General features: G+C 32.6%; 1 protein-coding gene across 2 annotated transcripts; it reads right to left on the bottom strand.

Annotated features, from left to right (window-relative positions):
• Positions 1-4435: 4435 nt before the first annotated feature.
• LOC138334809 (methyltransferase-like protein 27) lies at positions 4436-17785 on the bottom strand. Of its 2 annotated transcripts, none has more exons than XM_069283560.1 (6): positions 17515-17785; positions 11048-11198; positions 9484-9621; positions 8510-8645; positions 7255-7347; positions 4436-6511 (listed from the first exon to the last, which is right to left on the bottom strand). In XM_069283560.1, exons 1-6 carry the CDS (start codon positions 17586-17588, stop codon positions 6327-6329), a joined length of 777 nt encoding a protein of 258 aa, XP_069139661.1. In that variant the 5' UTR covers positions 17589-17785; the 3' UTR covers positions 4436-6326. The 2 variants fall into 2 exon arrangements, with proteins under 2 accessions (XP_069139661.1, XP_069139662.1); XM_069283561.1 differs by lacking the exon at positions 17515-17785 and adding an exon at positions 13092-13727.
• Between the last annotated feature and the right edge of the window lie 915 nt (positions 17786-18700).

An 18700-nucleotide genomic window follows, 5' to 3' on the forward strand; every position in this document is an offset into this window, starting at 1 on the left:
TTTTCAGCTAGATTTTTTGGTCCTTTCTTGTGGATGGCAGTGACGTTAGCCTCTTTCCAAACTTTAGGTACAATTGTACCTTCGCATCATCGATGGATTTTTAAAATATAATTGACATTGACTCGGATAAAGTTTCAGCTGTTTCTTTTAATAGTCTTGGATGGATGCTGTCAGGTCCCGGTGTTTTCATTGGATGAAAGGTTTTCCTTTGTAAAAACACTTGTGAAAAATCTATTTAGTTCTTCTGCTTTTTCTTGATTGTTAGTTATGGATTCTCCTGTTGGTGTTGATAGGTTCCCGATCTTGTCTTTTAGTTTCGTTTTGGATTGTACATAGTTCCAGAATGCCTTGGGATTTTGCTTGATGTTTTCAGCCAGCTCCTGCTCAAACACTTTCTTTGCTTTCCTTACTTCTACGCTTGATGTATGTTTCGCTCTTTGATAGTTTTCAAAGTTTGTATTGTTTTTACAGTACTGGAATTTTTTCCATAGTTTCCTTTTTGATCTAATGGCTGTCATTGCTTCTGCAGTCATCCATGTTGTTCTGTATGTTCGTTTGGACTGTTTACATTCTAGTATGTTTTCTTCTTTTTCTTTATTTAGATTTTCAGATCCCATGCATCACATATGGATTTGTTGCTAAGGAGCAGATTCCAGTCAATAGCATTGATGTTTTCTCTGATTTTGATATAGTTCCCCTTTTTGTAGTTTTTGTTCATGGTTGGTTTAATTTCGCTGTTGGTAACGTTCAAATTATTGTTGAAGTTGACACAGACATGGTCGCTATTTCCCAAGGGGCCTGACGTTTTGACTTCACTTATGAGATTTTCTTCATATGATAAGACAAGATCTAATATAGATGGTCTATCATTGTTTCTCATCCTCGTGAATTCCCTTATATGTTGGAACAGGTAGTTGTCTTGTACGATTTCTATGAATTTGGATGCAAGATGGATTTTACCAGTGCTGGTAGTTGTGTTCTCCCAATCAATCTCTTTTAGGTGGAAGTCACCCACGATAGCCCTGAATATGTAATGGTGGTTACTTAGATGTTGTAATTCCAGGATTTCTTCTAATTCTTCTATACAATTTTCGTGGCTTGGACTTCTGTACACACACTGAAGAATTAGCCAGTCGGAATCGCAATTTGCTCCAGACCAATGTCCCGTGATGTTTTAATAATTGTAGTGGCGTCTAATTCACACTTAGTGTATATACATATGCCACGTCCTTGATAGTGTTCGATTGGTTTCATGTGTAGATTGAAGCCTGGTAGTTGATATTCAGACAGCTGTATTTGAGAATTAGTCCTATTTTTGGGAAGTACTTCAGTTATTGCGATTATGTCATAACTGTCGGTAATTGTATTTTCCAGTTCATCCATCTTATTTAGTAGACCATCAGCGTTTGTATATAGTACTTTCGGGGATTTAGTTTGATCTCCATTTCGCACATTTAACCACAGTCCTATTTACACCTAGGTTAAAATGGTTAAAATGGGTAAAAATATTCCCCCTTCTTTCGTTATCGCCAACATGTTCTCAGTGATGCCTGTCATGCAGAAACTGAAAATGAAAGTTCTGACTGCGGGGTTTAAATCAAACTTGTACTGTATTATAGCCATGAAATATATTCGTGGATAAACAGTACATGTACCATGATTTCTTCATGGTATGGAGGTGTCTTTGTAAGAATTTGCTAATATAATAGTTCTATTGCTTTGGTCATCCTCAATACTACAGGGGCTCCGATTACTTACGATATCTACACTCCTGGACTATCTCATAGTAAAACTTTAGGCTTTGAGGAACTCTGCGAACTATTGCCTAAGTTTGCATCACCCGGAGTTATTTTATTTTATTGTCATATATGCCAAATAGCTCCATTGATTCAAGTCAGTTGTACATATACGTACATAACTGATGTAGTGTTTATTATATGGGTCGAGCGGTATTTGTTGTTAATGTAATGAACTCGTACTTTATTAGTAGTATGGAATGATCTGTCTGAACAGTTTTCAACCTGTAATGTATCTAAACAAGTGTATACATATTTTCCATTCAGATCAATTTTGAATTATATGAATAATGATTTTTTTTCTACATCTTGCGTTTCATTCAAAACTCCTTGACACACATGATATGTGTACACCCTTGGTATACTCACGGATTTCAATGCATATTTTGTACCTATTCATGTACATTTCCGCGCCGATTAATTTTCGCGATAAACTGCTAAATACGTAAAATTAATCGCCAACAAAATAAGATGGTTTATAATTTAGTGTTTGTCTTGGAAGATGTCTTTGGGATAGAAATGAACAATCCGAATGAATATCATATGCTAGCTGCCATTACAGAATGTCAACCTGGGATGTTCTGCTTGAAATTTGTTTTGATACATATTCTGCATATATATCCATCAGACTATAAAGGGTTACACAACGAGTGGTTTTTGGATATTGAATTTATTTCACATGAGTGATTTATATATATTTATATATAAAAAAAGTTTTGCGACTTTCATTTCTCAAAATACCTTTCGAGTGTGAAATAAATCCCATATCCAGTAATTCCAAGTTGTGTGACCCGTTTCAACCACAATTAAATCATCTTCATGATGGCCAGAATAAAGATAACGCTATTTGCCGATGTATGTAAATAAGTTGTACAAATATGTATGCACTCATTAATATTCAAAGGTCTTATTTGCATAAAGTATGTAAATGTATGTACTACTAACAAATCATTTTAGTTATGAAAATTTAGCACTATTTCATGCATTCCTACTTACTGAACGTATTTTTTAATCTAAATTTCTATACGGCTGTAAGTTCCATTGGCTAAATATATAATGACATGTAATTCGCCCGTATAATGCTCTTGCATGTCACCAGTGTCTTAAAATTATAAAGCTCGTAACAAAAAATAAAATAAAGACTTGTTTATGTACATATATAGATTATTCGTGGGTACTTTCTTCGCGGTATGGAGTTGTATATCTAAGCCTTTGTTTCAATAATAACGAAGCACGGTATTACATGTACTACATGTGATTTCACTGCTCTGATATTCACCGTTTAATCACAAACATAAAAGCAAAGAACATTTTTCTTCATAACTAAAGCACCATTTTATACAGGTTGATAACAAAATTGCACTGAAATGGTCACCAAAGAATACTTGACCAATGTTGATTTTTGTTTAACGCAATGCCAATATGTACAGAGACATTAAAGGCCCACTACCTTTCCGGAACGGCTTTTATTTTTTTGAAATGAGAATGTCAAACGAGATCGATAATTTTGTAGTGTCGCAAAAGTTATTAACTTATTAATTACCGTTAATACTACACTAATCATCACCTTCGGAACAATTTGATTAAAATCAATAAAATGTTAATATTCATAACGCGGGTCGTCTTATGTTTCCACTACGTTCTAAATACCGCGCCGTATTTCGCTATCACTTTGCCAGACGACAAAACAGCGAAATGACTGCCCACTGTATCACGTAGGAAAACTCGGATTAGTTGGTGTTGTAATCTTATCTTTAGGCCAACGATATATATTTTCTGATGTTATTATGAAACCCTAATGTTTTGTTCCGAAAGTTAGTGAGCCTTTAATGTCAAGGTATATTACGGTCTTTTTTCCAATTTCAACAAACATTTTTTTCAAAAAATTATTTGAAAAAGGATTGAGCAACAGTTATAGCCTATATGAGTTCTTTTCCTAGGTAACAACTAGTGCAGAGCAAAATACATAAGATATAAAGTGTTGTTTATAATATATAACAGTATAAACATACATGTATTATAATTATCAGATATAAAATTTGAAGTTTGTAGTTAAGGATACATTTCCATGATGTTTATATAAAATTAATTGCCAAAAACTGTATGGATATAGAAGATAATTGCCAGGTTCCAAAAGGTTATTGGAATGAATCCAATGAAGGTTTCCCACCGCATAGGATACACACCAAAAAATGTCCATAAATACCTCAAATATGTTAATGCGAAATGGTTCCATTGGTACAAGTCAATTGTATTTTATACCAATAATTCGCAAAAATCTAAAATCTGATGTTTTATCGATATTTTCCCTATACTTGAATCGTTTGTTTGTTAATTTTATTTTAATTTTTAGATGCTTGATAATGGGTCCATTATTTTACTAAGTAGTCGTTAGTAAAAGAGTACGTTTTAAATAACATCAATGCCATACATACAGCTTTATGAAGATGTGTAATGCACACACTATATATAGGTTACAAAAAAGGATAGTATCTTTCAGATTTTGTTTAAATGATAATAGATCGATTCTAGTCTGTATCGTAGGCGAACTAACTTTAATAATTCACTGACACCTCTACCCAGACATGCTCATTAGAAACTATAACAAAGGAGTCGTAACGAAGTTTTTGTAGCCTTTACTCACTCGACCTTCGTACCTTAACTTTACACTAGCCTAATATCGCATCTACATGTCTAACATTTTTTACACAACGATTTAATTTCGAAATAAAAACTCATTAAAAATGTGAATTTCGTGGCAATTAATTTCTGCGATTTCTTAGCACCTACGACATACACAATTCATTAGCAGAATAATATGGCTTACGTATTCGCCTAGAAAAAGGTACATAGTCACTGTACATGTATGCGCAGTAGAATGGCCAGCTAGTGTCGTTGTTGATGAACAGTTAGTGTGAATGCTGATTTGCAAGCTGTTACTACAACTAAGTGTGACAGGATAGGATGTTGTTTTAACGTTTGTATTGATATGCTGTATATTACAAATGTACATTCGCGAAGTAATAAGATTATATTTGCATTTTCATTGTAGCCCTACTACGTACCCTTACCAAATGCAGTTGGCATTGTTCATTGCATGAACTGCCATCAACTAATGTTGACGTCATTATAAATATAACGTCGCTACTGTCGTTTCATAGATCACAGAAGATGGCTGCATGTTGAAATGGCTGAAATGAATTGTGGTTTTTTTCATTATGGATACATAATATATCAATTGTTTATAAAGTTGTTATCGAACATACATATCATAATCACTGAACTGCATTCAACACCCCATGATTTCCAACTAGAAAACGCTCAATGCTTGAATATTTACATTTTTAATGCAGTCTTTCTATGTAACCTTACCGAGTGCAGTTGGCATTCATCATTCTATGAATTGCCAACAGCTTATTACGACTTCATTATCATTATGATGTCACAATTGCCGTGTCTACGATCACCGAAGGTGGCTGTTCAAATGACTGTTCCGTCTTTGACAATACTGAATGTTTTTTTATTAATCATAGATGCAAAATCTCTTGAGATGTCATCATTACATTGTTATCAAATGTAAATAAGCGCGCTTAATGGGATTTGCCTCTGTCCAGTTGGCATTCATAATGCTATGAAAGCCAACTGAAAGACATCCAACGCTTTAACCCAGGGTAACGGCTCATCCTCATATTACTGCTTATCATACAGCCCGCCTGATATCCAGTGTCTTCGCTCATGTGATGTTCTTGAATATACCTCCAATGTCTTTTAGTTGTAAAGCTCATAACAATACAAATCACGAAAAAAACTTACAAGATTCGTTTCATAAACTTGCCTATAAAATTAATTAACACATATTTATTATGAGCTAAATATACTGTGTATCGAGGACAAGCATCCGTATCACACTGACTAGCTGTGCTAGATATTCCAGTTTGTGGTGATACGTTACGATAAATTATACTGGAGACAACCTATCCATCTGTCGAGAAAAAGATAATGGGACATTGACAAAACAAATACTTAGTGTTGAACCTTGTGTCGAAAGGTTAAAATACATTCAGCTCATAGATATATCCGATAGTTTATGAACACACATACAATGTACAATACGTCATTGTTTTAATAGTACTGGATTAAAATGTCTAAAATATTGTTTATTTTGATATTCACTGTAATCACAAAGCTGGATGAAATGAACATGTATGGCGACATTATGGACGAAAATAACGTCAGTGCATATTACAGAGATACACATGTATATTTTGGGGTATCCATTGCACGAAAGATTAGTTCCCAAGTGGCAACGGCATTGACTTCATCGAAAAATGACCCTATATCACAAATACATCATACATTTCGATTATTAACTTCTCAATAGTACAAATAAATTTGTAATGTGCAAAAAATGAATAATGCATATGACATAATGAACATTACAAATAAGTTACAATTAATATGTACACGTAGACTTGTTATCAGACAATGGAATGGTTTGATACAATGTACATATTATATCCTACATGTATTTTAGCACACCTTGAACTTAAATATGACCCCGTTGTTATCAAAGGAATACTTCGGTACCACCGCTCGTGAACAACGTTTCCATTTCCCTTCATTCTGTAATTTAAGAAAACATTCTTCTAGCCTTCCGGCGTATTCCTGCACGTGCGTTAGATATTCCTCCCTCATAACGATGATGACGTATCCGCCTGTCAACATAACAATGATAACCTACAGTATGACACCTTTTGTATACATGCAGGTACAGAAGAAGAGGCGACTTATAAAAAGTTGCACATGATAACTTATTGTATCCGTTTTCTACAGCTTTCTACATATAGAATTGTATTTTTCAGCCAAAACATTACTATCAATTTGAAATGAATTTTCGCAACATAGAGCTTCAACGGTTAATGTCAACATATAAGAATAAGTTGGATAATCATTGATATTCAGAAGATGCTTTTGTTCAACTATAGATAAATAACCTTAACATAGAAACTCATAATTTGAATATCTTAATATATCTTGTCTATACGTCTATTACAAGTCTGACAGAGAGATTGCATAGTTCTCGACCTAAGTTTCATTACCAATCCTTAACTTTAAGGTATGCCTTAGTTTTTAAAAGTCCCTATGAAAAAAATAGAGACAGTAAAGGTCAAGTAAAATTAAGTAACTTTTTCTTTTACATCTGGAACGCTGTCAAGTTGAGGATTGTTTGTGAAACCGTGCCCTGAACCAAAATGAAATTAATTCTATATGTTGAATTTACACAAGGCTAGAATAGTTTTATGCTATTATTAAATTTGACAAGGAAAATGTCATTTACGAGAACTTAATTAAGCCTACTTATGAATATCTCAGCGAAGCTGTGACTTGGTTAATTATACATTCACAATACATTAACATAATTTATTATTTGATTTTGATGACATAAGCTAGATCGTACCGGGTTGGACAATCCTAACCATTTCTGGTACAGCTGCACATGGTATGTGACCTTCACCCATTCCTCCGGCAACAACGACGCACGCATATTTATCTGTCAAGAGAAAGATGACAGAATTCATATAGATCAATGAGAATGAAATATAAACCAAAGGAAGAACATTGACACGATAGCCAATAATTTGAATGTCTCTGTGAATGCCATCACTAAATATATTAAATTCTGACATCATAAACTAAGTACAATTTCGACAGAAATTCAAATCTAAACTTTAGTATCAACACTACATATTGTATTTGTCTGTAGATATGCAAGAAAACAATCCAGACACTAGGATACTGTGCAGGCAGTTGCATTAATTAACTTGGAACCATAGGATCAAGACTGAGCAACGCCTGTCGACGAGAACGAAATTATATAACATAATTATATAATGATTGTGTTTGACATAGGGGTGTCTAGGGTACGTAGCTAATATGAAAAAAGCCATCGCTTTATCCCAGGTTACAATATTGGACAGAAAACAAATATAAATAGTAAGCGTCAAGCTCAGAGGAAGTAAGACGTAAGAGGATGATTTCTAACAGTCTGAAAGTTGTTCATCATTTCGAATTCAGCAAACAGATGCATGGAGGTAGATGATGATATCAGGAGGAAGGGAAAGGAGCGTAGTATATTAAAAAAGAAAGGTTTCCCAGCAGATATGATCAAAACAACGATCTAACCTGATTTCATGTGATGGAAGATTGGTGAAACAAGAGAAACAAGAGAAGTGGTAGAATAATCACCATTTCTATCACTAATTTTATATAGTTGGGTGAAATCAAAGCAAGACAGTGCATATGGAGGGCGTATAAGACTCATCAATGGCTTTGATGACAGAAGTTCCACTTAATAAGGAAACCAATCAGCATTTATATAAAAATGCCATTTACTACATATGTAACCAACAGGCATTGACATCAAAATGCCATATATATTTTTAAACCAATCAGCCTTGATATCAAAAGGCCATTTACTAAATATGTAAACCAATCAGCATTGACATCAAAAGGTCATTTACTAAATATGTAAACCAATTAGCATTGCTATCAACATGCCATTTGCTATATATGTGGCATATTTAAGAGTTTACATGCTTCTTTGACAATATACATTTGGCAAAACACAATATTGCCATTCGTGTGATGCTCTTTGCCAAAGATATAAGTTAAAACAGCGTTTGGATGGCAGTAAATCAATGTCCAATACGTACCATTGGTAATAGGAAGGGCGGAGGCCGACATAAACTCGCAGTATAATTCGCTGTAGATCTGCTTCTTCCTGGCTACTTCCAACATCTTGTCGGACGGATCCAAACCATCCACAGTGGCGAAACCCTCAGCCCTAAGCTGATAAAGAGTTACTTTAGAATGAATAAATACATAAGTAGCTAGGAAATATCACTCATTAACACTACTCGAGAAAGAAACAGTCAAAATGTAGATTTTCCAATCAAAAAGTACATGGTTTGATAATGATATATTCATCAGTTTATGATATAAGTTTCATTTCATTATAATGTATAGTGTATATGATTATTTTATGAAATGTTTTTTGCGGTAGCCGAGTGGTTAAGATGTCCCGACATATAACACAAGCCATCCACCTCATGGTCGCGAGTTCGAACCAGTGTGGGGCAGCTGCCAGGTACTGACCGCTGGTTGGTGGTTTTTCTCCAGATACTCCAGCTTTCCACCATCAACAAACCTGGCACATCCTTTGATGACTCTGATTGTTAATAGGGCATTAAACTAATAAAACCAACCTCACACTAATGATATCAATAGAAAGTCTGTATTAAAATAAAGTTTGACAACAGGTGTTATGTATGCAGGTGTTATTCACAAAGAAAGAAATAAAAAAACACACATGATAACAATTCTAAAGGCTTGTTTACTAGACTAAAAGGATATTTTCTCCGGAATGTATTTTCTGAAGTGATTCATAAAGGGACATCTACAATGTACATACAACAAACTACTGAAATGAAATTCAATCACAGACATCATATTCAAAACTATTTTTCCACCTTATATGTCTTACTATCTTATTTCAAACATTTATGTATTCATATTTTGATATTCCGTTGTTTAATATTCTCTTAAATTATCCAATAACGCCAAGAATACAGAAATATATTCTACAGCAACATCAGACACTTTCAATTCTGTTTGTAAGCACTATTACCTTTTCTCCTAGAAATCCAGTCCCACATGCCACATCTAAAATTCTGACCGACTTCCGGTCAGTACTGGTGATCGGGTACTCCTCCGCCACCGCCTTACATGCATAAAACGGACCGAGATATCTGTCCTGACTGAGGTCCTGTAATTAGGATGGATTCCATGAATAATCGTTTGAGATAGTTTTTCAAGACTAAGTTGTTTCACGGGTGGTAAAAATAGCCAACAAACATTCTAAATAGTAGTCACTTCACAAGGAACTATATCTGGGGTCAATATGCCAAACGTCATCTCTCTTATATTATACAATGTGTGTTTAGTGATTAGTCTCGCCGTAGTTCTCGGAGGTTTCTTGTTAAGGTACTATTTCGACCAGAAACATATATACAAAGGGATTGGTAACTCCGCCATTTTTACGATCGGCAGATGTACCTCTGTATGTGCTTAGGGGTTTTTAGACAAACTCTTAAACAGTTAAATACAGCAAAATAAATTTGATATGTTATAAAAGTTCAGTAATTTTCAGATGGTTTGAGTACGATTTTGGATAGAAAAAATATCATCTTAACTTATATTTTAATAAAACATAATGCACTTCCGGTTTTGAATGTCTGATTTTCGAAAAACCAGGTAAAATTGCTGATATTAATGCTTTCAAATATCATATAAATTATTTTATTATATTACCAATAAAATATTTTGAAATAAATAAAGCGGCAGCTCGTTTCTTTTACGTGGTGTACCCATCATGATTCAAATTGCATAGGAATTTTAAAGAGGTTGAAATATTACATACAAACGTTTAAATGTTATCGTGTTTGTATGGAAAATTAATTGGAATTACTTTGTGAGTTTTGTCAAAACGAAAAATACGGCGACATATACAACCTAATTATAAACTTACAGTTTATATCCTTATATAACCTCAATACTTACAACGAAATATAAAACTTACATTTTATATCCTTATATTTAACCTCAATACTTACAACGCAATATACAAATATGGTGTAACGTAAAACTTGCATTTAATACCCTTACATTTGTATATAACCTCAATACTTACAACGAAATATAAAATATTACACTTTCTATCCTTATATAGCCTGAATATTTACAACGTAATATAAAGACATAGAGCAACGTAATATAACACTTACATTTTATATCCTTATATAACCTTCATACTTACAACGTAATATAACACTTACATTTTATATCCTTATATAACCTTCATACTTACAACGTAATATAACACTTACATTTTATATCCTTATATAACCTTCATACTTACAACGTAATATAACACTTACATTTTATATCCTTATATAACCTTCATACTTACAACGTAATATAAAAATCTGGTACAACGTTATATAAATCTTACATTTTATTTCCTTACATAACCTCGATACTTACAACGCAATATAAAAAAATCTATTACAACGTTAAATAAAACTTACTTTTTATATCCTAAAAAAACCTCGATACTTACAACGTTATATTAAAATCTGGTACAAACTCTTATCTCCGTACATGCATATATCGCCCCTAACCTCAATACTCACATGCTCGTATTCGCTTGCCCATTTCGAGTAGTATTCGGCCACTTCTCTCATACTCATACCGGGTCTGTGGGCACCATAATTTGCACAGTATGCCTGACTGTCTGGCATGTCGCTGGACTGTATGAAGCGGCGTGCTTTTTCCTCCGCCATTCTAAAACAAAAGACGGTAAAAGTTGAACTTGGAAAGATGTGATAACATCGACAGTACTTAGCAGATAATCGTATATTATTTTCTTTCCTTCGTTATCAAAATTGTAAAGCATATTGGTTTCACTGTATCGCTATATTAGGCAATATAGCTAAACCCTTTTAGTATTTAGATATAAATAAATGATTTAATATATCAATAAATAAATTGAATAATTAAATGGTTACTTACACAGAGTTGAATGCTTATTCTGTATTTCTCTCTTGTTATTTGTAAACGATAATGATTGTGCATAATATTTATAGTGGCGTTATGTTGTTATTTAAAATAAACGTGCAGTGAATAAAAATGCATAAAACAATAAAACATCTAATAAAGGAGGCTTGAAAATGGCGGAATTACGTTTAAGAAAATGTATCGAAATCTACAAATGGAGCGTAATATGTTTATACCTATTTCAAACTACGTCCATGGCGTTAAGTTATTGTAGTGGTTTAGTCAACAGTATACCTAATAAGGTTTTATTCTTGACTTAATTATTTATGCAATGCGTCATTTGAATTTAGAATCTAAATATTTGAAGATAGCTAGCAAAAAACAGGGGTCAATATGAAAAAACATGGACTTCGATAGGACTGCGTGCTAACCAATACGAATGCTAGGAAATTAGAACATATGTTGTGCTTATCATACTACTGAAATTCCAATCTGACCAGCAGAAAATGATCCTTTCCATTACTACAAAAGACGCATAGAGAGTCACAATGTCTGCTTTCAATGTCATGACTAAGGTATATCATAAGAGAATATTTTACTGACGTGATGTCCTGGGTCATATTCATAGGAAATCTTAGACTTCTTCTTAAATTATACTGAATATTAAAATCTGACTTACATGCAAATATTACTTATCCTGTTGAGTCTATTTGAAGACAATTTCTGTGCTCGAGATTTTAACATTAAATACTACTATGCAAAATAATTTTTTCGATAATATCTATTTGGTTTTTTTTTTATCAAAAGTTTCCGAATCATTTTCGCTTATCTTGACTTCTATTTAATCCTTTCTCTGCATGATTTACACCAGGATGTTTTTTAAAATTCTTCTAAATCATGAAAAATTTAGACAGATACGGATATTGGGACTTATACAGTGCAATGTAAGGGGACGTAAATCCACAGGTTTAAATACAAAATGGCGGTCTCCGCCTTTGGGGAACTTATCAAAGATGGTTTATTTCAAACCTTTGTTGCCTTTAAAAATTTTGACAGATTTTTTATCATATACGTCAATTTGACTGAAAATGAAATTCATTAACATCAATTTCAATTATGTACTTATTGTATTTATTTATTGAATAAAATCAATTCCAATCATTTACTTATTGTATTTATAAACTACACATCGAGTTTGAAATACAATGTACAATCATATAACTAAATCACATTGTGTTTTTAGTACAATATAGGAATTAAAATAATGAACAATAAATATTTTTTATAATACAAAATTAAAAAAGTAATCAACTAGGTTACAAACAAATACAGTAAAACTCCTTTAACTCTAACAACAGGAGGCAAACAAGTAGTTCGAGGAAGCTTTTATAAAAATGTTTTTTAATAACAATATCAAGTTAAAAAAATATGTATAATGCAGAAACAAATGTTTGAAATTTCTCAATGGCCAAACACCTGTTTGAATAATAAAATTGGGATATATTTCTGTTCGAGGAATAAGGGATATTTGACGAATAGCTGTTCGAGGTATTCAGGATTTTGTTAGAAGAGATATATAGGGACAGGGACTGGAACATGCGATTAGTTCGACAAATGAGGGGTATTTGGGGAATGTGAGTTCGAGTTAAAATGTATATATAATAATATAAAATGTCTTACCTGTATTTAAAGTCAAGTCCTCCTATAAGATTCAGAGGTTTATTTGATAATGACCAGTTAAACATATGAACCTATATAGACATTGGATGGTTATAGGTATTATCATATGCAGTCTAGCTTTCAGCTACAAATGATAATTAGTTTCATAAGGGTAAAATATTCCTTCTGATAAATGCAATATACATGGTCATAACATGAATAAGAAGGTGTTTAAAATTCAGTATCAATCTCGACAAAGGAAAGAATGGCTGTAGTTATTATCTAATTATGCAGTCTAGCTATCAGCTACAAATAATAAATAGTTTCATAAGGGTAAAATATTCCTTATGATATATGCAATATACATGGTCATAAAATGACCATGTAGAATGAAGGATGTTTTAAATTCAGGATCAATCTCGTAAAAGGAACCTTATCAAAACAAAATATAGAGGATATTCCTTGTTTCTTGTTGAATACCAGTTATATTCCACCTCACGAGATGAAATATAATATTCATCAATATACAAGGCATATTCTATTGATTCATTTGTTTTCTTCCTTCCATTTACAGAAGACCATCACCTTTAGTTCCGCCAAAGGTTATTCCACCATTATATTGTATAGAGTTATTTGCCCTTGCGATTATTACGTCATATTTGCTACAAAACATGTGACGTTATTTTAATCCAAAAACTATTAACGTAACAATTACAATGTCATTTTAACTGTGAATGCTGTATTCTGTTTGGTCAAAGACGGAATTTATATTTTCACTATAGTGAAGTATATCGTGTTTATGTTCACCGTAAAACCTTATATTTCACTGCCAAAAATGTAATAGTTTGAAATAAAAATTGAGTTCTGCAGACCGTAAGAAGTAATACAAATTGATACGTTAGTTTTCACATACTAAAAGGACGCCATCTTTTGACGTGATTTTTATGGCGTTATAATCACCGGAAAGTGGGACTAATCGACGGTGAATGGAACTTTACCTACGTCGCTTTGGGATTTCTCCATGTGAATCTTTTATATTGCAGTTTGGGTATTCCAATAGTCGGGTAAACAACCCTCGATGTACATATGTTATTCACAGACTAATGCCGTTATATCTTCAAACGAATATAGTGCGGAAGGCACTCTTTTATATTTAAAACATTGACCAAGATAATATTTTAAATTGCTTATTCAAGTTGGGACTGCATATTGATTTTTAACATAAAAAGACTTAAAACTAAATCATACCAATCATATCAAATGTTACTCTCTCTTCCATACATTGTATACAAATGATTTGTAAAATAGAATAAGCTATCATAATGTATATTTTCTATGTTGTCATTATTTACTGAAACCTTTCAACGTCATAGAGTTCAGCAACGCCCGTATTCATATTTAAAATGAAAGAAAAGTAATGTTCTTAAATCCTAATATGCATCACATACAACATCAAAAATGTTCATATTATATAGTAAGAAACTAGTAATAGTTGTAGAAAAGAAACAAAATCATAAACATCAGGAAAAAAAACCCCAACAAACAACAAACCCCATCTTAGTATGTTCAGGTGTTATTATACCATTTCATACTTACATTGTAAACGGTTCGAACGCCTTCATATATATATATATATCAAAATTGTGAGATATTATTGACAACCGCCATTTTCATTCCATGTTGTCATATAGTGTTAGGAATAATAATAATAATATCTAAAGTTAATCATGATGAATCTTCACTGATTTGTTCAAGTGCACATAACAAGAGATCATAGTACATGTTTTTTATGATAAAGGTGTGAAAAATATCACTTGTTTAAACGGAGGATAATTAATGCATTAAAAGGAAAACATTAATATCAGAGTAACTTGGTTTATCGTCAGTACTCTATATGCCTTACCTGTTATTGAAGGTATCGACGGTTGTAAGTGTTGGCTAATACAGATGTGACTTGCTGCCGCTACATTTATGAAGTAAACGAGAGATGCACAGTAACTATAATGTAGCAGGTAGGTCACGTGAACAGTGGATTGAAGTGTGGAAAGGTGTGAAACAACGGGGTGTGAAATGAATTACAACGTCAATGCTAACAATATGCATAACATGTGTGAACGAGGTATTTATATCTTTATATAAGGGTGATAATAAAAAGAAATTAAGAGTATTACAGTTTTAGGAGCTTGATTTACTATTGTTCCGTCTTTGTATAGTACATGTACCTACATGGCGGGTAGGTATCGAATGTAATGTTATTATTTTGTGAGTCAAATTCACATTTTTTTTAAAAATAATTGTGACGTAACGCTCGCAAACACATGACGTCACAACAAATAATACCCGAAGGTAACTCTATAACATGTAATAACAAATTACGTGCGTTTTTTATCCCTGTTTTTAAGTCATAAAGAATCTAAACACATGTTTAAAGAATATCTCTAGGCATGTTGCAAGGAGAACTCCGTGATACATCTTTTTGACATATTCAATTGTTTTCATAAGCTAAGGCTTCATTCGTTATTTTGAACCCATTTGATATAAGATTAAAATCATACAGTATGGTTTAATAAATTTTGAACTTCTTTCCCAATCTTATTTCTTTCTTGATGATGCTTGATGCTACCTTTGTCGTTTATCGATAAACGAAATAGAATAAAGTGTATACCATAGATTAAGAGACACACATTATTTTTTTTCACTATCAAAAACAGGAGCAGACGATTTATTATTTTCTTCAGTTACAAAAGTTACTTAATTAACACCATTACCACCATTCAAAAGTTTGAGCTTCTAATTTTACTTCAAGTTAAAAATATAAAAAATTATTAATTGCATCCCGAAAAAAATCCGTGCCACTATATCCTATATGGAATGAAGTACTGATAGCGCATACACCAAAGGCAAACTAAATTATTTTATATTTTTTTTGTGTTAATTAGACATATATATACACGATTAAACACCAATTACTGTTCAAATAATGAACATCATTTATGCTCTGTCGGCGGTATACCATAGATTAAGAGACACACATTAAGCCTTACAAGAACGCATTGTACATATTTGATAATCGTACATTACACTAATTTTGAAACCAATTTACACATCATGTATTTTTAATGCTGGTAAAAATTGTGGACACCCGTTTTAGCAGTAGTTTGTTTTCGGGTTTTTTTTTCAAGAAATGCAAGTTTTAAAAATGATTAATCGAAACGAATATTTTCTTTTAGGAGCCTTAAATAATTACAATGCTTATGCAAGTACATAGTAGTAACCTAAATAAACAGATGTATTTCGAACATAGCGAAAGGGAAACATGTGATGTTTACTTTGAATGCATAACTTGTAGTACTCTATTACGAAAAGTTTAAACAAAATAAAGCATTCTATGAATTTGTAACATTAGCATTAGAATACGTAACACATTTATAAACGTTGAAGTACAAGCAACTTTCCCACAAGCAAACTGGTACCGAAAACATGAAAATGAGTTTCTCTGAATTTAAGTTTAAACAAGTTTACATATCCCTTTACCCTAGAGACGAATGTCTTAGAAGAATCACAGAGACCATGTCTATGTTATGAGCACGTAGCACAAGCGGTGACAAATGTTAATCACAGTAATTTTGTTCTGTTTGTTATTGTAATTCATTTACTTGTCTGTAGAAGTTGAAAGCTTAACTGCAACCAATAATGTTCGGTGTCGCAGATGTGAAATAATATATGAAATAAGCATTAATAATTTTTTTCGAATCATACTTCATCTTGTTTATCTAACATGCCTCTGTAATCAAATCCCTAACAGCAGCCGATTAACTCCAGCAGGAATCATATTTCCGCGCCAGGATAGATAACACACATACACTTATGAGTGTACCATGCTGATATGGCAACCGTTGGTAGACATATATTACTGTTATTAGAATTGAAGGTACATAAATAAGGCAAGCAATGCTTAGACCAATGGAAGCTCTGTAATGATGTTTGATTGATACATTTGTATTAGTATTAATTTTCCCATTAAGCAATTTGTAAAAAATGAATACAAGCATAATCATAAGCTTATCGTCTAGCTCATGGAATATATACTATAAGACTTACACCATCAGTCAATAAAGATTTCTACATTTAACATTATAGTATACAGTAACATAACGTTAAATACAGATTATAAGACACTCCCAACTACGGGGTACAACTCTAGACGTGACGCGTCTTGTATTTGTTAACATGGATCTATGTACTTACTACATGTGTGTTTATGTTCACTAAGGCAGCCTCCAGGGAATCCCCACACAGTGCTTGGAAACTAAAAATAGTTTTTGCTATGATGGGAAACACGATACATATGGTAGTGTATACGTCCACTACAATGCGGGGAAATATTTCTCACTGACATTTTGAAAACTTGCATATAAGCAAGACATACGAGCGGCATACTAACCTCTTGTTTCTAACTTCCTCTTCTAGAAGACTGTTGATGTAACGTCTGAGTCTACACATACGTGTGATAAGCATATACCAGCGCACCAGGTGATAAATACTTGTACATAGATACGAGAGCGAACTCTTTCAGATTTGCAGTGTGGTTACAAACTATCTGGGGTCCATCTTGGCCTCCTCTGAATCATGCGCGTCCATATCCAAACAAGCATGCACAGATACGGTTGTTTTGGTACCAGGCCATGCATGTCCAAATCCGACCTCGGTCTACCCCTCACGGCTGCTAACATTTTGTTTACTTTTAGATAAAATATTTACGTAATTCCGTTTCCCTTACAGATATTCATTTATGAACAACAAAGTGTTAATGTAAAAAGGTGAAAATTATGTTTATATCTGATTTACAAAAAATACAAAATATTAAATAAATGTGAAAAAGTGATAAATGCAATATTTTTATTAAACACTTTTAATTTGCAGTGATATGGTTAAGAAAATATTTGATTTGACACAGTATTTGAAATTAATAGACAATCGTTCTTATATTTTGTTTTATACACTTGCTAGGTTTGACGCCTAGTTATGAATCTTATCACACATTTCATGATTCGTGAACCACTTCATTTTTGTTATTGTGATACACTGTTTCGTGCAACATTAGAACTGTCTTGGAATGAAACTTGATGTCTTAATTGAATAATCTCCCTTCGTTCGCATATACAGAGAGCATTTTTAGTGAGCAAGTTTCACGTAACTTGTCATATATCTTTATTTTAAATATATATAAGTCTTTATAGAACATTCACAAGTGCATAGGAGTTAACACTTTAATAACTCTAATCTAGAACTCATCCTGTGTATGTAGTTCTCCCAGTAAAGATTTTTCTTTCAATGTCCATTGTATAATGATTCAAGGCACCACATTTTATCAATCTACAATATATTAGGTTATGTAAATCTACAATGCCTACTGTGTGGTATCCGTAATGTGCCTAATCAGTTAAATACATAATTCTTTCTCATGCAAACCTATATATTAAATCCTCAGAACGTTTTTCTATGTACAAATAATTTGAATTATATGCAATACTAAGTAGTAGTAATTCAGTTACATACACTTACTCTGACATTATGGCAATTTAGTCATTATTATATTTAATACAATTATATATCATTCAAGTATGAAT

The sequence above is a fragment of the Argopecten irradians genome, chromosome 11 (genome assembly GCF_041381155.1).
Source record: "Argopecten irradians isolate NY chromosome 11, Ai_NY, whole genome shotgun sequence".
Lineage (NCBI taxonomy): Eukaryota > Metazoa > Mollusca > Bivalvia > Pectinida > Pectinidae > Argopecten > Argopecten irradians.